This window comes from Lactuca sativa, chromosome 5, assembly GCF_002870075.4.
Source record: "Lactuca sativa cultivar Salinas chromosome 5, Lsat_Salinas_v11, whole genome shotgun sequence".
Lineage (NCBI taxonomy): Eukaryota > Viridiplantae > Streptophyta > Magnoliopsida > Asterales > Asteraceae > Lactuca > Lactuca sativa.
In genome coordinates, this window is record NC_056627.2 from 303,891,946 (window position 1) to 303,912,303 (window position 20,358).

At 30.5% G+C, this 20,358-nt stretch overlaps 1 protein-coding gene across 1 annotated transcript; it reads right to left on the reverse strand.

Annotated features, from left to right (window-relative positions):
• Window positions 1-231: 231 nt before the first annotated feature.
• LOC128126054 (DNA-directed RNA polymerase subunit beta'-like) lies at window positions 232-1,142 on the reverse strand. Its single transcript, XM_052763779.1, has one exon. It carries the CDS (start codon window positions 1,140-1,142, stop codon window positions 261-263), a length of 882 nt encoding a protein of 293 aa, XP_052619739.1. The 3' UTR covers window positions 232-260.
• Between the last annotated feature and the right edge of the window lie 19,216 nt (window positions 1,143-20,358).

Below are 20,358 nucleotides of genomic sequence, written 5' to 3' on the forward strand. Positions count from 1 at the left end.
GAAATCGGATCCCCAATAGTTGGAGACAAAAGATTCATATGAGAAAACATAAGTAAACGCGCCTCTGCTTGAGCCTCCAAAGATAAAGGCACATGAACAGCCATTTGATCCCCGTCAAAGTCTGCATTGAAGCCCTTACAAACTAATGGATGTAAACAAATAGCGCGCCTTTCCACTAAAACGGTGAGGAATGCCTGTATGCCTAATCTATGCAGAGTAGGCGCTCTATTCAGCAATACAGGATGGTCATCCACAATTTCCTAAAGTATTTCCCATACAATCGGTTTTTTTTTCCGAATTTGACTCTTAGCAACTCCTATGTTCGAAGCAAGATGTTTTCTAATTAGGTCACGAATTACAAATGCCTGGAAAAGTTCTATTGCTATTTCGCGAGGCAATCCACATCGATGTAATGAAAGTGAAGGGCCCACGACAATCACGGACCGCCCTGAATAATCGACTCGTTTACCAAGCAGAGTCTCGCGAACTCTTCCTTCTTTGCCTTCAATTACATCTGAAAGCGACTTGTAAACTCTATTATGATCATCCCTCATTGGTTGTCCGCAGATTCCATTATCAAGAAGTGCATCCACGGCTTCTTGTAGCAATTTTTCCTGAGATATTATTAATTCTTCTGGCGTAGCTATACTTGTTGTTAATAGATCTTTAAGAGTATTATTCCGATAGATAATTCTTCTATAGATTTCATTAATATCCGAGGTCACTATTTTATCCTCATCTATATGATAGATTGGTCTCAACTCAGGAGGAAGAACTGGTAATAGACGCAAAACCATCCATTTTGGTTCTATATTTGTTCGAATAAAATGCTTAGCCAATTCCATGCGTCTAAGCAAAAAATCTTTTCTTCTTCCAACTTTTCGATCTTCCCATTCGTTCCCTGTGGGTTCCTCTTCCTCCAATTCTTTCCATTCTACCAATGAATAGTCTATAATAATTCGTAAATCTAGATTGGCTAATTGTTGTCTGATAGAACCTCTACAAATGTTAGCTAGGGTTTGAACACCTATTTTTCCTGAAGAAGAAAAAGCATATTCTTTTTTCTGAGTAGGATCATCAAGATTTTTAAGTCTCAATGCTTTACCCTTTTTGTAAATATGAGGAAGGTCTATCATACTCATTTATTACTTCGCTTAGTTGGCTAATCGTTTGATTCAAATTATCAACTCTAGAAAACATACTTCTTATGCTTTTGAGTATATATCTTGGAGTAGGTTCCAAAGATTTGGATATTTCACCTATATGAAGAGAATCTATTGAGATTCTAGGCGGTAGCTTTTCTCCTAAAGCTTTTTTGTTTCTTGCTATGTCTAAAGCCCAAGAGCTATCTTGAGGATCTATGTCACAAAATTATTTATCTTTGATATGTCCTATTTCTGAGAATACATCTTCAAGTTCTATGTATTCTTCTTTTTTATAGTCTATTATATGATGATTATTTGTTAATGCATATCCTATGAAGTAGGTTATTGTGAAGGGTTTATCTCCTGGATTCATGAGATCACTTCTTTCAAAGTGATGAATAAAAGATAAAACCTTATTTAATTTTGTTGATTTCAGATCTAAGGCAAATTTAGGATAAACTGAAAACATGAATTTTTGGTAAGCTAGATTTCCTCAGACTACACCATGAATACAATCTTGTCGATGTTTGATTCTTGTCGTAAATCAAGTCCATTTTTATTGGAGAATTAATTCATTCTTGAAATTGAGATTTGATTAGAATTTTTACTGCTCCGATGTGGACCATTCTAATTTTAGATCTTATTTATGTGGAAATATCTTTTAGGTTACAGTTTATCTGTTCTTTGGTTAATAGTGGTAAATAAACAGATCATGTAGTATCTTTTATGTAGACAGACATTTCTTTTGTACTAACGAAGTAAAATATTTCATTTTTCTTTTTAACGTATTCAAAATATTAAATTTTGAGGGAACGTTTCTGAATATATTTTCTTTCTTTATTTTAAGATCTGTTTTCTACCTTTATTTTTTAAGGATAAATCCATAACATGGCTCTATATGCAAGGCGCTTAATCCCAAATGAATCAAAAATGATTAAAGAAATGAAGATAAACAATGTCCCCTCACGAGATATTCTATCGGCGCTGAAGAGACAAAATTCCAAAAATGTTTCTATAGTAAAAACATGTTATAATGAGTGTTACAAACTTTGAATATATGAGTGTGGAGACCGAATTCAAATGCATGTTGTCTTCGGATTTTTGCATTCAAAAGGATATATATTTAACCATCGTGCAAATGATACAACCAATTCCTTGGAAGATCTGTTCTTTTTTCACCCAATGTCATTGGAGATATGGCGTGCATTTCCATAGGTTATGATGATGGATGCCACCTACAAGACTAACAAGTACAAATATTTTATTCTTAATTGTTTTGTATTTATTAATAGGAGTAACATGCCTTTTATGTTTTGTTATACTAATTATTTTTTTTATTAATAGGTATAACATGCCTTTTTTTGGAGATTGTTGGTTTTACTTCAACAAACACGACATTTTTCATTGGTTTTGGGTTCATGGATAAAGAAAAAGATCCAATTACATTTGGGTTTTAAATTGTCTTAAGTCCATAATCGACGGATATGATAGCTCATGTGTGATCGTTACTGACAAAGAGATAGCATTGATGAATGCATGTGAAAAGGTATTCCCATCGGCCATTCAGATACTTTGTAAATTGCACATATCTCAAAGTATATTTACTAATTGTAGAGGATGTTGATGATGAATGAAATTCTTTTTTAAAAGATTGGGATACTTTAATTAACTCATTAACATTGGCAACATATTTAAGAAATTATGCAAAACTTGAATCAAAAGCGACATATCATCTAGGTATTAAACAAGTTCTCGATTATCTCAATCAAGTATGGTTGGATAAATACAAAGAAAATTTTGTGTCCGCTTGGACTAAACAAGTTTTAAACATTCACAACGACACTAATAACAGAGTTGAGAGACAACATGCGAAGTTGAAAAAATTCTTGCAGACACACCATGCTAACTTAGATAAATTTTTAAACCGAATAGTAAAGGTAGGCGCATCACAACACACAAAGATAAAATACATTTTAGAAACAAACCAAACTAAGTTAATGTGTCGATACAACATACCTCATTTTAATGGTTTGTGTGGAAATGTTTCACACCATGCATTGGAAAAATCAGACAAGAGTCGGAACGACCTGACGCACATCAAATAACTAAGGACGATTGTTGTTGCCAATTGCGCCATAGTTGTGGGTTACCTTTTACCCACGAAATTGCAATATACTCACATGCGAACCTAGCGATACCATTATCATCTATTGATAAATTTTGGCGTAATATTGATTTAATCAACGTCAACATTACTGATGATGCTAATTTTGGTTTCGAAGAGGGCATGGAATTTTTAAATGAGTGGAAATGTAGTTATGCCATAAAATTGTGGGACATATTTTCACCATCAACAACTATAGTTGTTGATTCAGGTACTATTTTCTTTAATATAGTAATTTGTATAAAAATATGCTAACAATTTACTTGTTTATTCAGATGTTCAGAAAAATACTTGTGGATGACCACGATTGAGCAAAAAAAAAGTCCAAAAAGGTAGAACACAACACCCCACCCATACCAAGATCAACCATTTAGCACGTACTCGTTTTGAGAACCTCCAATGTCCAATTCATACTTTAACCAAGATCAACCATTTAGCACGTACTCGTTTCAAGAACCTTCAATGTTCAAATCATACTTTAACCAAGATCAATCATTTTATACTTCAAACCCACCTATGAATGAAATTCCACATCAATTTCATCCATACGTCTGGAACATTACAGATGTCGAAGGAGATGGAAATTGTGGATTTCAGTCTACAACAGTTGCACTTGGTTTTAGTGAACATGATTGGCTTCAAATTAGGTACGATCTATACAACGAGTTATTATCACACTATCAAGAGTACGTTATGACTTATGATTTATGGTGATGCTGGTTTTTTAAATCGCATAAGTCACTCGTTGAATTACTCTGGATTGGGCTTTGCAGTATTGGAGTATTGGTTGGTTATGCCAGACACTGCTATACTCATTGCTAACAGATATGGTGTTATCGTTGTTTATCTAAGCAAGCAAGGTTCTTCAACATGGTTCCTACATTAATATGGCCCACAAAACATACCAAATCCTGCATATGTTGTTATCACCCACGTTCACCCTAACCATTATGTAATGTTTGATTTACGGGGAGCATATCCAATGTCTGATGTTTTTTCCAGGCTTCTCCGTACATATAGATCAGAATATTTGGTTACATGGGAAACATTGTATAGTGTTCGACTAAATGCTTTCAATCCGCATAACACACCACACAATTGTAATATCGAACCAATTAATATATGTGATAAATAAAGACAAACTATGTTTTTATTCCATTTTATATAGTCATTTGAATTTTATAATGTCGTCTGAATTTATAATGTCGTCCAAATTTAAAATGTCATTCGAATTTTAAAATATTGTCTGAATTTTATATGGTTATCGAAATTTATAATAATAATAATAATAATAATAATAATAATAATAATAATAATAGTAATAATAATAAGATTAAAATATAAAACAAAGAAGAATTAAAAACAACAAAAAACAAAATAGGGAAAAAACAAAAAAAACCAAAAACAAAAACAAAAGAAAAAACAACAAAAGACAAAAAAAACACATAGCGGGTGGAATTGGAAAATAAGGGAGGTACTTATAGCATTACCCTTTTTTCCACAGTTTCTATTAGGGCAATTTCTATACGTACCCCCACCCAATGTTGTATACCCCTTACATGTGAGTGTAATAGTGTTTGTGCACCCCCTGATGTGACACTATATGTGAGTGAAGGAGGGGTACTTATAGCACAACCCTTTACTAGCCTCTTGAAGATTTGTTAAATTAATTAAAGGGAAAAAAATTAAAATGTTAAGATATTTTTCAATTTGTATACATTAAGTCACTGGATTTTTTTTTGTCAATATTTACCCCTTCAACTTGTATATATTGTACACATTCAATCACTATTAACAGTTGATTCAATATTTCTCATGTGACTACCTACATGGACAATCATTAAAAAGAGTCATATGTGGTATAACACGAACAAAACCCCCAAAATTGACCAAAACTATTCCAACCCTAGCCAAAGCCGGAGAAGAAAATACGTTGGGTTCATCTAGCTCATCGCAAATAAGGAGGATCTTTGTGATTTTCGTCTCCCATATTGAGTATGCAAGTCCAAGACTAAAGATAATGTAACATCCTAAAATTCAAGATTGGTTTTTTAAATTAATGAAGTGAATAAAGGAAAGATGATTTGTATAGTTAAAGCATCAAGGGATAATTATAACATTAGTTGATATAATGCTTAGAAGGTTAAAAGTGAAAATAATGACATTTTAAAAGTTCGAGGACCAAAAGTGTCAAACTGGCAAAGTAAGTTGACCAAAGGGCTGACTCAATTAATGGAATGGAATAATAAAGTTTTATAATGGATGGACGAGGACTTATTGTGTCAAAACTTAAGTTGAAATGACAAATATTAAGGTTTGGTGAATTTTGGCAAAAACAAGTAAACCTGAGGGACCAAATGTGAGCAAGTGGGAAATAAGATGAACACTCCTTTCATTTCTCTTCCAGTTACGTATTGAGCATGCTAGAGATCTTCAAATGGTGATTTTCTTTTCCTTTCCATCTAAGGTTCGATCCAAGTGAAGAATGAAACAATCAAACAACGGAGAGAAGGAATGAAGGCTTAAAAGGTAAAATATTCTCATCATTTAGCTTAGAATTCGGATTTGTGGAGTGGTTCTAACCCCAATGTCGATTTTAGCTTGTTAGGATTGTTAGGGTTTGTTTTTCTAACCTCCCTGATTTGTTTTGATGATCCCAATCTCAATCCAATCGTCCCATTGATGGATTTGAGTATTTGCGGTGAAAACCCTCATGAACCCTAGAAATCTACAATTGGAATACTAAAACACATCAATGATGGTAGAATCGTGTATAAGTTAGGATTGAAATGCATTTGAGGACAATATGACGAAACCAATGGACTCCTTTCTAGTTGAGCAATTGATGAGTAAAAGAAATTCATAATCATGAATGGATACTATCATAATTATTATAATTCAAAACATAAGGTGTTTCTTGATTCCTAGATGGATAAATGGAGTTATTGGCCATAAGGGCATTTTGGGAAATGTATTAATAATTACATGATGATTGGAATATTAGAAGTGAATGGCATTCATGAACATGGATTGACACTCTTGAGATGATATTGGAACACAAACCTTTCATAACATCTGATCTTTGACCTCCTTCAAACAAGTCATTGGTTGTGATTTTCTGTCCATTGTTGTGATTGCATGAGTTCTTGTACAGAGTTAGTAAAAATATAAAAAATGTGGGCAAAATAGTCATTTTACATGGGCGGCATGAAGCCCAAAGACCAAATCCAAAAAGGATAAAAAGTGCAAGAAAAACAATCCGAAAACAAGTGTTATAAAATTTGTGTAATTTACGAGTCTTATAAGGTTTTATTAATATAAATTTCTAATTGCAAAGAAGATACTACTAAAAAGAGATATGAACACAGCAGGTAAGTCACATGTTTGTGCCCCCTAAATTTTAGCATCATCTCCTGAATACTAAATTAAAATTGCATTGCTCCTGAGGTACAATGAAAAAAAAAAAAAAAAAAAAACTAAAATCAACAATCATGGAATCGACAATTATCAACAACTGAATCTGAGTGAGTAAGCATACATGCACTTTGTGCCACAATCACAACCGTAGGAAAAATGAGATGGACTTAATATTTATAATCTAAAGGTTAATAATATTGTTTTTAATTGTAGAATAGTGAAAGTTCATTACACTTATATATATTTCATCAAACGATTAAACAACATAAAAAATCTCCTTTGTTGTCGCGGAAAACAAGAAGAAAAAGTCAGCAACAGAGTTGAACTTCCACATCACTGGAAAAAATATTAAAAAGATGAAAGGAATTCAAAGCAAGTAAAATCGATACACATACAAGAGAAATATACTACTAAATAGTGTACAACAGACAAATAGTTGGAAAAAAAAACAGTGTACATACTACACACCTCATGAGAAGTAAAAATCATTTGCTTCAAAGTTCATTGTTGTGACTGAGTTCTTGTTAAAAATATAAAAATGTGGGCAAAATAGTCATTTTACATGGATTTAATGGCTACCTTTAGGCAGCATGAAGCGTTAAAAAAAAACAAGTGGTTATATAATAGGGACAAAATTTGTAATTTAGTAGTATAAGGCTATTGATATAAATTTCTAAGTACAAAAATGATAAAAGTTGATAGGATGGTAGTAAATTGAATAGAGTGGGTGAATAAGAAACAACAAACTATCTCAATTGCAATTTAACACCATGTAACTGTAGAAAAAAACCAGCTCCATTGTGAAAGTTAATAACTTCAAACATAGAATTAGTAAAAGTATAAAAATGGTGCCAATTATGCTTCAAAGTTCACCAATTAGTAAAAAAACCAGCTCCACAAACTTAATTAAACATGCTATATAAGGATACAAAAAAGGAAAGACGCCATAGTATTATAGAAATCATTAATTAATAGAGGAGAAGAGAAGTCACCTATTTGTGCCCCTTAAATTCTAGCATTATGTCCTCCTGAATATTTAAGAAAAATTGCATTGCTCTTGACTCTTGAGGTACACTGGATAAATCTGAAATCACCAACTATGAGGCACATAAACTAACAATGCTGACTGATGTATGATAAATGATCAAAAAGAAGAGGAATGAGCAAACAACCTAAACCACACCACATTAATTAAGGTTGTATAACAAGAAACAAAAACTGGAATTCAAGATCATATTAATGCATAAAACAAAGAGAGGAAAAGAAATTCATTATCAGTATTATCAATGATCAAAAGGAAGAGGACTGTAAGTAGAAACACAATAATGTTCAGTTCAAGCAAATAGCTAAATGCTTTCATGAATTGAACTTGTGTATTGTAGCATCTTACCTTCGATTATAAGTTCATAACATTGTATTTTCAATTAAAGCATTGATATTTTTCTTATTTAGTAGGGCATTATACTTTGAAAAATATGCCTTATTATAATTAATAACAGTAAAATTTGTTTTGTATTTGTAAGATATTGCTATAACTGGGTAAGTATTTCAAAGTGCCATGTTGTAATAGGAAGAATGATGCTATAATAAACAAATCAATGAAAGTACATTGTCATTTATTGCATTTATCATAAGATAAACAAGTGTTTCCTTCATCTTCAGTGAAGGAAAAAAGAAGTGTTTCTCTCAACATGCTTTGGAGGATAGGATAGGAATCCCTGATTTTGAACTTTCTGCACAAATGAAACCAATCATTTTGATCATTGAGCATTACTGAATTAATAATCACAAAGAAACATATAAATGAACCTTGCATTTTTGCTATATACATAATAACATGTGCTCCCCAGTGTGTTGCTCCTATCAAATTATTTTTCATGAGAAGCTTACAAATAACCTATTAGAGAAAAAAAAAAAAGTTAAAACAAAAAGACAGATTCTTGAAATTCAACATACCAATCAGGCAATGGGCTAAAAGCATGACTTTCAGGAGTCATTAAAGCACCTCCTTATACACACTTTGAGTAAACCCACAAATCATCATTCACATAAACACCATTATATTCATATTTCATATAATCAAGTAACCTACAGTTCCTGATCCATAGACTATAAGCACACATACACACAAACAGAGTAAAATGAACAATATTAACAATCTGTAGTCGATTCCTCTGAGATTATACAGTGCACTGATTTAGATGGTTCTTAAAAATTTAGAGTACAAGTCTTAAGTTAGGTTAAAAGAAGAGGGAAATTGCTAATTCCACAACCAGAGAAAAAGTATGGCTCAAATGGTTCATGGAGCTATGAATATGAATAAAACATTTGGTGCCACCATATCAACAACAGAAAAAAGATGAGATGATCTTAAGATTCATAATCAATTAAGCTTTTATAAATTTATTCTCAGTTATATATAGAATGGTAAAAGTTCATTACATATACTAACATAGGATAGTAAAGCCATTCAAATAAGCCCTCTCTCTCTCTCTCTCTCTTGACATGAGACACAAACAAACTAATTTAAAAGAAAATCAAGGATAAACATGTGTGAAACAAATGGGACAAAGGTTAATAATGAAATAAATAATTAAAATAAGACCCCAGGCATCTAAAGACGATGGAAAGATACCCTTACTGTTTGAATAAAACTGACTTACTAAGACTTATGACCAAGATACCCTTACTATATATTATTAAACTTACTACATCAGGATAATTCACAAAGCTTTCCTTCTCCTGTAGAAAAACAATGTAACTATCTTAGGATCTGTACAAAAGGTATATATAATTAAAATATAGAATCATGAAAGTTCACAACATTACTATATTTTGGCTGCTTCGCCATAAAACTGACTTACAGAATCATTACACTGCAATAAAAGAGAGAAAGCATCTCACCAAAATGGAAGAGAACTCTCATGCTTGTGCTCCACAACTTTCAACCACAAACCCAAAAAAGCAAAACACATAAGAGTAAATATACATGCATTAAGTGCAAAATGATAAACTCATAGGATGATCCAAAATTAAAAGTTTCAATAACATAATGGTGAAACTTCACTAGTCTGTTATAAACAGATCGGATGCCTAAAGATAGGTGGAAAAAAAAAAAGACAAAAAGCTCAATTGCAAGAGTTGACAAGAAGATAACCTAACCTGTGCATGAGGCAATATGTTTAGATTTACAATTAAAAGGTTGATAATATGATATAGATATGAAGCACAGAATGGTGAAAGTTGATTAGAATGATTTAAATATGCAGGATGCATGCAAGAGTTGACAAGAGTGGAATCTGAGTAAACATGCATGGACTTTGGGGCCTCTGTGGCAACTGCAGAAAAAAGATGAAAGTTTAAGAATCTATAAATGCTCAATTGGAAAATGAAGAAAGTTCATAACATTGCTATAAATAGATATAATGACTAGGAGTACCAAAAAAATCCTGCATGTAAAAAAAACCATGAGTTTACCAGAACTCAAAAAGGAAAAAACATTTAACTGAAAACTAGTAAAAACTAAGAGGGAAAAAAAAGTGAACTTAAGTTCAAATCAGTAGTTAATAATTTAGATTCCATTACACTGCTATAAACAGATAGGAAGCATTGGAATACAAGTTTTGTCTAGAGAAACCCAAAAAGAAAATTATAATAAATTACAAGTAATTAGCACTTTGGTGAATATCATCAATCAACTAACGAAAATGTGTGATAGTTGAAAAATAACTAATCTGACAAGAACTCTTTCAATCATAGAATGGTGAAAGTTCATTACACGTGCTTTTTTTGCTTCACCAAAAAATTAAACGGAAAACCAAAAGAAAGTCACTATAAGAGGTAGACTTCATCATTACCAAAAAACATTAACAAGAGATATATAAACAACTTATATTATCTCCAAAATAAGAAGGCAAATACTGAATATACATACATACCATCATGCATAGAAATGAATGTGAGTATACATATACTATAGATGCATTAGATGCCACAATAGCAATTGTAGGAAAGAGTTCATATGATCTTAGGATTCATAATCAAAAGTTTAACAATTAATTAAGAAGATTTCAATAACATAATTTATTACATTTCTATAAATAGATAGGATACAATTTACCATCATCCAAGAGTTGAAAAAAGATCCAGCTCACTTGCAATTAATTTACCACCATGCAAGAGTTGACAGGAATATAATAATATATGAGCATGAGGCAATCTTTAGATTTATAATCAAAAGGTGAATACTCTTATATTTATATGCTCTACTTTAGATCTACAACACAAAAAATTACATTACAACTTCTATCATTCAGATCTCTCCCAACGAAATGACTTCTCTAACAATCAAAACCTAACTCCTCTCTTCCGTATATATATCCACAAAATAGACAAGTTAATGGAGATAAAAATAAATGTGATACCCATTTATCCCCTTATTAAATTTCTACCCCAACAACAAAGTACATAAAGATAAATTGGTTGAATTTTCAAAGTAAAATGCCTTGATAAGAAAAAAATGATATGATTTTCAAAATAAAATGCCTTAGAGAAGAAAATACTTGAAAGTTACAATGTTTTTAACACAAATAAAACTGTAACGTGCAATGATACAAGTGGGATCATTTTTTACAGGGAAATATGCTTATTATATAAAAAAGAAAGTACAATGCTATTGTTTCTAGGTAGATTTTTCAAAAAAAAAATGCCTTAATAATGAAAAATTCGATAGATTTTTAAAAGTAAAATGCCAATGTATCACTTTGAAAACAGTGGAGTAATAGAATAGTTATTTCTATGATTTTCTAGATCAAAATATCATGTAGTTCCCCATCTACTACCCCCTTAAGAACTCTATAAGGACAACACATTTAACAGATAAACAAGTAAAATGTATTAACTAGAAGCAAAATGTAATAAACATGCTAAGGATACCCACTATATAATAAGAATAAAAGTTATAAAAAAGTAATTATAAAAGATAAAGATGAGTTATGAAATAATATATATTTCAAGTGCAAAATGGAAAAAATTCATTTGCAATGCTATCATAGACTGGGCAAATAATACGAATAAGAAACAACCAACAAACATCTCAATTGCAATTTTGCACCACAAATGAGTTGAAAAGAACCAAATCAAAGTAAACATGAATGCATGTATTATTAGGTTCCACCATAGGTACATAACTAGATAGGATTCCTAAGGTTGAAGAACACACACTTGGGCTACCTTTCCTAATGAACAAATCCAAAAGGTTATTAAACAAATGAAAATATATTAATATGGAATAGATAGGATAACACAATGCAAGAGTTAACAAGAACTCAACATGAGTAAACATACATGATTCAGAATCAAAAGGTTAATAATTTATAACCACAGAAAAACGATGAGTTGTTATCAAGCTTCATAATCAATTGGACTGAAGAAAAAAAAACTGTTTGAAAAACAATGAGATGTTATCAAACACTAACAATGAGGTTATTAATAAAAATTCCTAAATGCAAAATGATAAAAGTTCAATGCACTGCTTCATAGATAGGATGCAAGTAAAATGAATAGAGTGGGCGAATAAGAAACAACAAACTATCTCAATTGCAATTTAACACCATTTATGAATCGACAAGAACAAACTCCACATGCATTGAAGAAAAAAGCACAAATGATCTTAGCATTCATAATTAAAAGTTTAACAATCAAGATTTCGAGAAAAATGATACACATTCAAGAGAAGTGAACAATTTCCATCTCCAGATAAGAAGGCAGATATATTACTGCATAGCTCATGTATAACAACATAAACAAGGTCATGGAAAGAACTCAAAAAGGGAAAATAATAAACTGGAAACTAGTAAAAACTATTAAATATGTGAGCACATAAAACTTTATAGAGAGACCCGAAAAAAGAAGGGAAAACAAGGTCAAATCAAAAGGTTACTTATAATCTTAAATTCCAAGAACTGAATTGTAATTTACCAGTATTCAAGAGTTGACAAGAACTGAATCTAAGTAAACAGATGATGTACATTTGGTATAGCAACCATAGAAAAAGATGAATATTTTCCAAAGTAAAATGCATTGAGAGTTGCAACGTTTTAACACAAATAAAACTAAAAAGTGCAATGCTATAAATGGGTTGAGTTTTTAAAGGGAAGTGTGCTTATTATGTAAAAAATGAAGATATGATGTCATGTTTGGTTTGATTTTTCAAAAGAAAATGCCTTCATGTTGAAAAATATGATAGATTTTTAAAAGCAAAAAGCCTTATATGAAATACATAGACATGGGTTGAAGATAAATTTTTTGGGCTTGCTTACTCGTGAACAAATCTAAAAGGTTATTAAGCAAATGAAGATATATTAATATGGGATTGGATCATAAACCATTTAAAGAAGATTAATTTGAAGGAAAAAAAAATGTAAAATATATAAAATAAGGGTAAATAAGAATGGACAAACCAGACAAACTGCAATTTACCAGCAAGCATGAGTTGACAAGAACTGACTTTCAGTGAGCATATATGTGTGTTTTCCTCCACTATAGACTCTGTATAAATAAATTAGATGTTGTTAAGATTCATAATGAAAAGGTTAATAATGGAAATTTTCATTAAATAAAGAAAAAGACCCCAAGCATCTCAAGAGGATGGAAGACAAGTAGGTGAATAAGAAAGGAAAAAACCATCTATCTCAATTGCAATTTTCCACCATTCATTCACGAGATGCTCTTAAGCTTAAAAATCAAAAGTTTAATATAATAATCTATACACTGCTATGAATCGAGTGTCTGAATAAAGAGTTGATGAGAAGACTAAATATGAGTAGAGCATACATGCATTTAGTCATCATAGAAACTATTAAAAACGAGGTGATATGATCTTAATAGAACGGTTAAAAATCAAAAGGAAGAGGAAAGAGCAAACAACCTAAACCACACCACATTAATTAAGGTTGTATAACAAGAAACAAAAGAAGAAACAGTTTTCACCATGAAACTTATAGCCATAGTAGTTTTGTCAAGACTTTTGAGTTAAAAAAACACACTTTAATAAGTATAGACATTCCTTTAGATTGAGGAACTCATATGTAGATGGAATACCAGATATGGAAATCAAAAACTTTAATAGTAAAAAAAAGAGGTAAAATAATGTTTTTAAAATATGGGCTTATTATATAGGTTTTATGAAACTTATCTTGATGTTAAAACTTTATCATTTTGTGGGACAATAAAGTTCACCTACAAATACAATTCATGACAAATCCAACTATTGAGGGATATTCCCAAACCAAACCTTGAACCACAAATACAAACATCACTCAAATCAAATCACTATGTTTCATTATGTATCTTCTTTATTCTAAATGATTGACAAAGAAACTCAAACAATGAACTTAAAAAGAATAGAGAGTAGCAAATATATTACAAATAAATAAAACCAAAAAATTAAAAGATTATCTCTGTATAAAATGAAGAACATGATGAAAAACAAGAAACCGATAACCAAGAAACTCAATGACCTTAATTTTCAAGTTGGAAAGAATTATATAAGGAACCTCTGACATTCAAAAATCAAAACCCTTCAAAAAAAACAAGATGTGATATTAAGATTCATAACAAAATTAAAGAGCTAATAAAGGAAAAAGTTCATTCTTTAGGATTTGCTTCTACAACAACTTAAACAATCTCCATGTTCACCAAAAGACTGTTATCAACAAAAAACAAAATCCAAATAAATTTAAAAAATACAGACATGGTAAAGTGGCTGAATGGGTGAAATGGTTTGTATGGAGAAAAATACTGTATAGATAAAGCATGTTTTTTTGTTACGTATTAGGAGTGACAATTGATTAAACCAATGACATTTTACAAAGTTCAAAGTTGAGGAGATCAAAGTAAAATTTAAAAAAATAGAGATAAAAAATACATTTTACAAAGTAGAGTTATTAAAATTCATAATGGAAAAATTCATTAGATAAAGAAAGAGACCCCAAGCATCTCTAGAGGATGGAAGACAAGTAGGTGAATACTAATCTTGCAACAGAAAGAAAACAAAGAAGTGTGAAGCTATAAATGGGTTGACTTTTCAAAGGGAAATTAATATGCTTATAATAAGAAAAAATTAAAGTACAATGCTATAGATAGTATTTTTGTTTTCAAAAAAAAAATGTCTTGATGAGGTAAAAACTTGATAGATTTCTATTATAAGTAAAATGCATTGCTATATTTTGGTTTGAAATGCCAATCAATGTAAACTAATACACACAACACAACAAAATATATACCTGCATAAATAATTGAAGTGTTTTGCTGTTTCTCAGCATACCCACTATAATTGACAAGATTTAAGAACACACAACAAAATAAGAGGTAAGAATATTCAAAATTAAAAAGAATAAAAGGGGTGGGATAATTACATCAAACAAAAAATAAAAATAGAAAAGGTTAGAGAAGTTTACCTCATGAAAGACTTCCTTGATACCCTTGTGCTCTTTAATTACTACACATGTTGAAGATATCCAAAAAATGATTTGTAGATAGTCATATTCTAATATTCAACATACAGTTATTTCTTTCATCTAACAGGAAATGTTAAATGTTGATTTTTATTTTGTTCATATTATAAGGTTTTATTAATATAAATTTCTAATTGCAAAAAAGATACTACTAAAAAGAGATATGAACACAGCAGGTAAGTCACATGTTTGTGCCCTAAATTTTAGCATCATGTCCTGAATACTTAAGAAAAATTGCATTGCTCCTGAGGTACAATGAAAAAAAAAAAAAACTAAAATCAACAAACATGGAATCGACAAACATACATGCATTTTGTGCCACAATCACAACTGTAGAAAAAATGAGATGGACTTAATATTTATAATCTAAAGGTTAATAATATTGTTTTTAATTGTAGAATAGTGAAAGTTCATTACACTTATATATATTTCATCAAACGATTAAACAACATAAAAAATCTCCTTTGTTGTCGCGGAAAACAAGAAGAAAAAGTCAGCAACAGAGTTGAACTTCCACATCACTGGAAAAAATATTAAAAAGATGAAAGGAATTCAAAGCAAGTAAAATCGATACACATACAAGAGAAATATACTACTAAATAGTGTACAACAGACAAATAGTTGGAAAAAAAAACAGTGTACATACTACACACCTCATGAGAAGTAAAAATCATTTGCTTCAAAGTTCATTGTTGTGACTGAGTTCTTGTTAAAAATATAAAAATGTGGGCAAAATAGTCATTTTACATGGATTTAATGGCTACCTTTAGGCAGCATGAAGCGTTAAAAAAAAACAAGTGGTTATATAATAGGGACAAAATTTGTAATTTAGTAGTATAAGGCTATTGATATAAATTTCTAAGTACAAAAATGATAAAAGTTGATAGGATGGTAGTAAATTGAATAGAGTGGGTGAATAAGAAACAACAAACTATCTCAATTGCAATTTAACACCATGTAACTGTAGAAAAAAACCAGCTCCATTGTGAAAGTTAATAACTTCAAACATAGAATTAGTAAAAGTATAAAAATGGTGCCAATTATGCTTCAAAGTTCACCAATTAGTAAAAAAACCAGCTCCACAAACTTAATTAAACATGCTATATAAGGATACAAAAAAGGAAAGACGCCATAGTATTATAGAAATCATTAATTAATAGAGGAGAAGAGAAGTCACCTATTTGTGCCCCTTAAATTCTAGCATTATGTCCTCCTGAATATTTAAGAAAAATTGCATTGCTCTTGACTCTTGAGGTACACTGGATAAATCTGAAATCACCAACTATGAGGCACATAAACTAACAATGCTGACTGATGTATGATAAATGATCAAAAAGAAGAGGAATGAGCAAACAACCTAAACCACACCACATTAATTAAGGTTGTATAACAAGAAACAAAAACTGGAATTCAAGATCATATTAATGCATAAAACAAAGAGAGGAAAAGAAATTCATTATCAGTATTATCAATGATCAAAAGGAAGAGGACTGTAAGTAGAAACACAATAATGTTCAGTTCAAGCAAATAGCTAAATGCTTTCATGAATTGAACTTGTGTATTGTAGCATCTTACCTTCGATTATAAGTTCATAACATTGTATTTTCAATTAAAGCATTGATATTTTTCTTATTTAGTAGGGCATTATACTTTGAAAAATATGCCTTATTATAATTAATAACAGTAAAATTTGTTTTGTATTTGTAAGATATTGCTATAACTGGGTAAGTATTTCAAAGTGCCATGTTGTAATAGGAAGAATGATGCTATAATAAACAAATCAATGAAAGTACATTGTCATTTATTGCATTTATCATAAGATAAACAAGTGTTTCCTTCATCTTCAGTGAAGGAAAAAAGAAGTGTTTCTCTCAACATGCTTTGGAGGATAGGATAGGAATCCCTGATTTTGAACTTTCTGCACAAATGAAACCAATCATTTTGATCATTGAGCATTACTGAATTAATAATCACAAAGAAACATATAAATGAACCTTGCATTTTTGCTATATACATAATAACATGTGCTCCCCAGTGTGTTGCTCCTATCAAATTATTTTTCATGAGAAGCTTACAAATAACCTATTAGAGAAAAAAAAAAAAGTTAAAACAAAAAGACAGATTCTTGAAATTCAACATACCAATCAGGCAATGGGCTAAAAGCATGACTTTCAGGAGTCATTAAAGCACCTCCTTATACACACTTTGAGTAAACCCACAAATCATCATTCACATAAACACCATTATATTCATATTTCATATAATCAAGTAACCTACAGTTCCTGATCCATAGACTATAAGCACACATACACACAAACAGAGTAAAATGAACAATATTAACAATCTGTAGTCGATTCCTCTGAGATTATACAGTGCACTGATTTAGATGGTTCTTAAAAATTTAGAGTACAAGTCTTAAGTTAGGTTAAAAGAAGAGGGAAATTGCTAATTCCACAACCAGAGAAAAAGTATGGCTCAAATGGTTCATGGAGCTATGAATATGAATAAAACATTTGGTGCCACCATATCAACAACAGAAAAAAGATGAGATGATCTTAAGATTCATAATCAATTAAGCTTTTATAAATTTATTCTCAGTTATATATAGAATGGTAAAAGTTCATTACATATACTAACATAGGATAGTAAAGCCATTCAAATAAGCCCTCTCTCTCTCTCTCTCTTGACATGAGACACAAACAAACTAATTTAAAAGAAAATCAAGGATAAACATGTGTGAAACAAATGGGACAAAGGTTAATAATGAAATAAATAATTAAAATAAGACCCCAGGCATCTAAAGACGATGGAAAGATACCCTTACTGTTTGAATAAAACTGACTTACTAAGACTTATGACCAAGATACCCTTACTATATATTATTAAACTTACTACATCAGGATAATTCACAAAGCTTTCCTTCTCCTGTAGAAAAACAATGTAACTATCTTAGGATCTGTACAAAAGGTATATATAATTAAAATATAGAATCATGAAAGTTCACAACATTACTATATTTTGGCTGCTTCGCCATAAAACTGACTTACAGAATCATTACACTGCAATAAAAGAGAGAAAGCATCTCACCAAAATGGAAGAGAACTCTCATGCTTGTGCTCCACAACTTTCAACCACAAACCCAAAAAAGCAAAACACATAAGAGTAAATATACATGCATTAAGTGCAAAATGATAAACTCATAGGATGATCCAAAATTAAAAGTTTCAATAACATAATGGTGAAACTTCACTAGTCTGTTATAAACAGATCGGATGCCTAAAGATAGGTGGAAAAAAAAAAAGACAAAAAGCTCAATTGCAAGAGTTGACAAGAAGATAACCTAACCTGTGCATGAGGCAATATGTTTAGATTTACAATTAAAAGGTTGATAATATGATATAGATATGAAGCACAGAATGGTGAAAGTTGATTAGAATGATTTAAATATGCAGGATGCATGCAAGAGTTGACAAGAGTGGAATCTGAGTAAACATGCATGGACTTTGGGGCCTCTGTGGCAACTGCAGAAAAAAGATGAAAGTTTAAGAATCTATAAATGCTCAATTGGAAAATGAAGAAAGTTCATAACATTGCTATAAATAGATATAATGACTAGGAGTACCAAAAAAATCCTGCATGTAAAAAAAACCATGAGTTTACCAGAACTCAAAAAGGAAAAAACATTTAACTGAAAACTAGTAAAAACTAAGAGGGAAAAAAAAGTGAACTTAAGTTCAAATCAGTAGTTAATAATTTAGATTCCATTACACTGCTATAAACAGATAGGAAGCATTGGAATACAAGTTTTGTCTAGAGAAACCCAAAAAGAAAATTATAATAAATTACAAGTAATTAGCACTTTGGTGAATATCATCAATCAACTAACGAAAATGTGTGATAGTTGAAAAATAACTAATCTGACAAGAACTCTTTCAATCATAGAATGGTGAAAGTTCATTACACGTGCTTTTTTTGCTTCACCAAAAAATTAAACGGAAAACCAAAAGAAAGTCACTATAAGAGGTAGACTTCATCATTACCAAAAAACATTAACAAGAGATATATAAACAACTTATATTATCTCCAAAATAAGAAGGCAAATACTGAATATACATACATACCATCATGCATAGAAATGAATGTGAGTATACATATACTATAGATGCATTAGATGCCACAATAGCAATTGTAGGAAAGAGTTCATATGATCTTAGGATTCATAATCAAAAGTTTAACAATTAATTAAGAAGATTTCAATAACATAATTTATTACATTTCTATAAATAGATAGGATACAATTTACCATCATCCAAGAGTTGAAAAAAGATCCAGCTCACTTGCAATTAATTTACCACCATGCAAGAGTTGACAGGAATATAATAATATATGAGCATGAGGCAATCTTTAGATTTATAATCAAAAGGTGAATACTCTTATATTTATATGCTCTACTTTAGATCTACAACACAAAAAATTACATTACAACTTCTATCATTCAGATCTCTCCCAACGAAATGACTTCTCTAACAATCAAAACCTAACTCCTCTCTTCCGTATATATATCCACAAAATAGACAAGTTAATGGAGATAAAAATAAATGTGATACCCATTTATCCCCTTATTAAATTTCTACCCCAACAACAAAGTACATAAAGATAAATTGGTTGAATTTTCAAAGTAAAATGCCTTGATAAGAAAAAAATGATATGATTTTCAAAATAAAATGCCTTAGAGAAGAAAATACTTGAAAGTTACAATGTTTTTAACACAAATAAAACTGTAACGTGCAATGATACAAGTGGGATCATTTTTTACAGGGAAATATGCTTATTATATAAAAAAGAAAGTACAATGCTATTGTTTCTAGGTAGATTTTTCAAAAAAAAAATGCCTTAATAATGAAAAATTCGATAGATTTTTAAAAGTAAAATGCCAATGTATCACTTTGAAAACAGTGGAGTAATAGAATAGTTATTTCTATGATTTTCTAGATCAAAATATCATGTAGTTCCCCATCTACTACCCCCTTAAGAACTCTATAAGGACAACACATTTAACAGATAAACAAGTAAAATGTATTAACTAGAAGCAAAATGTAATAAACATGCTAAGGAT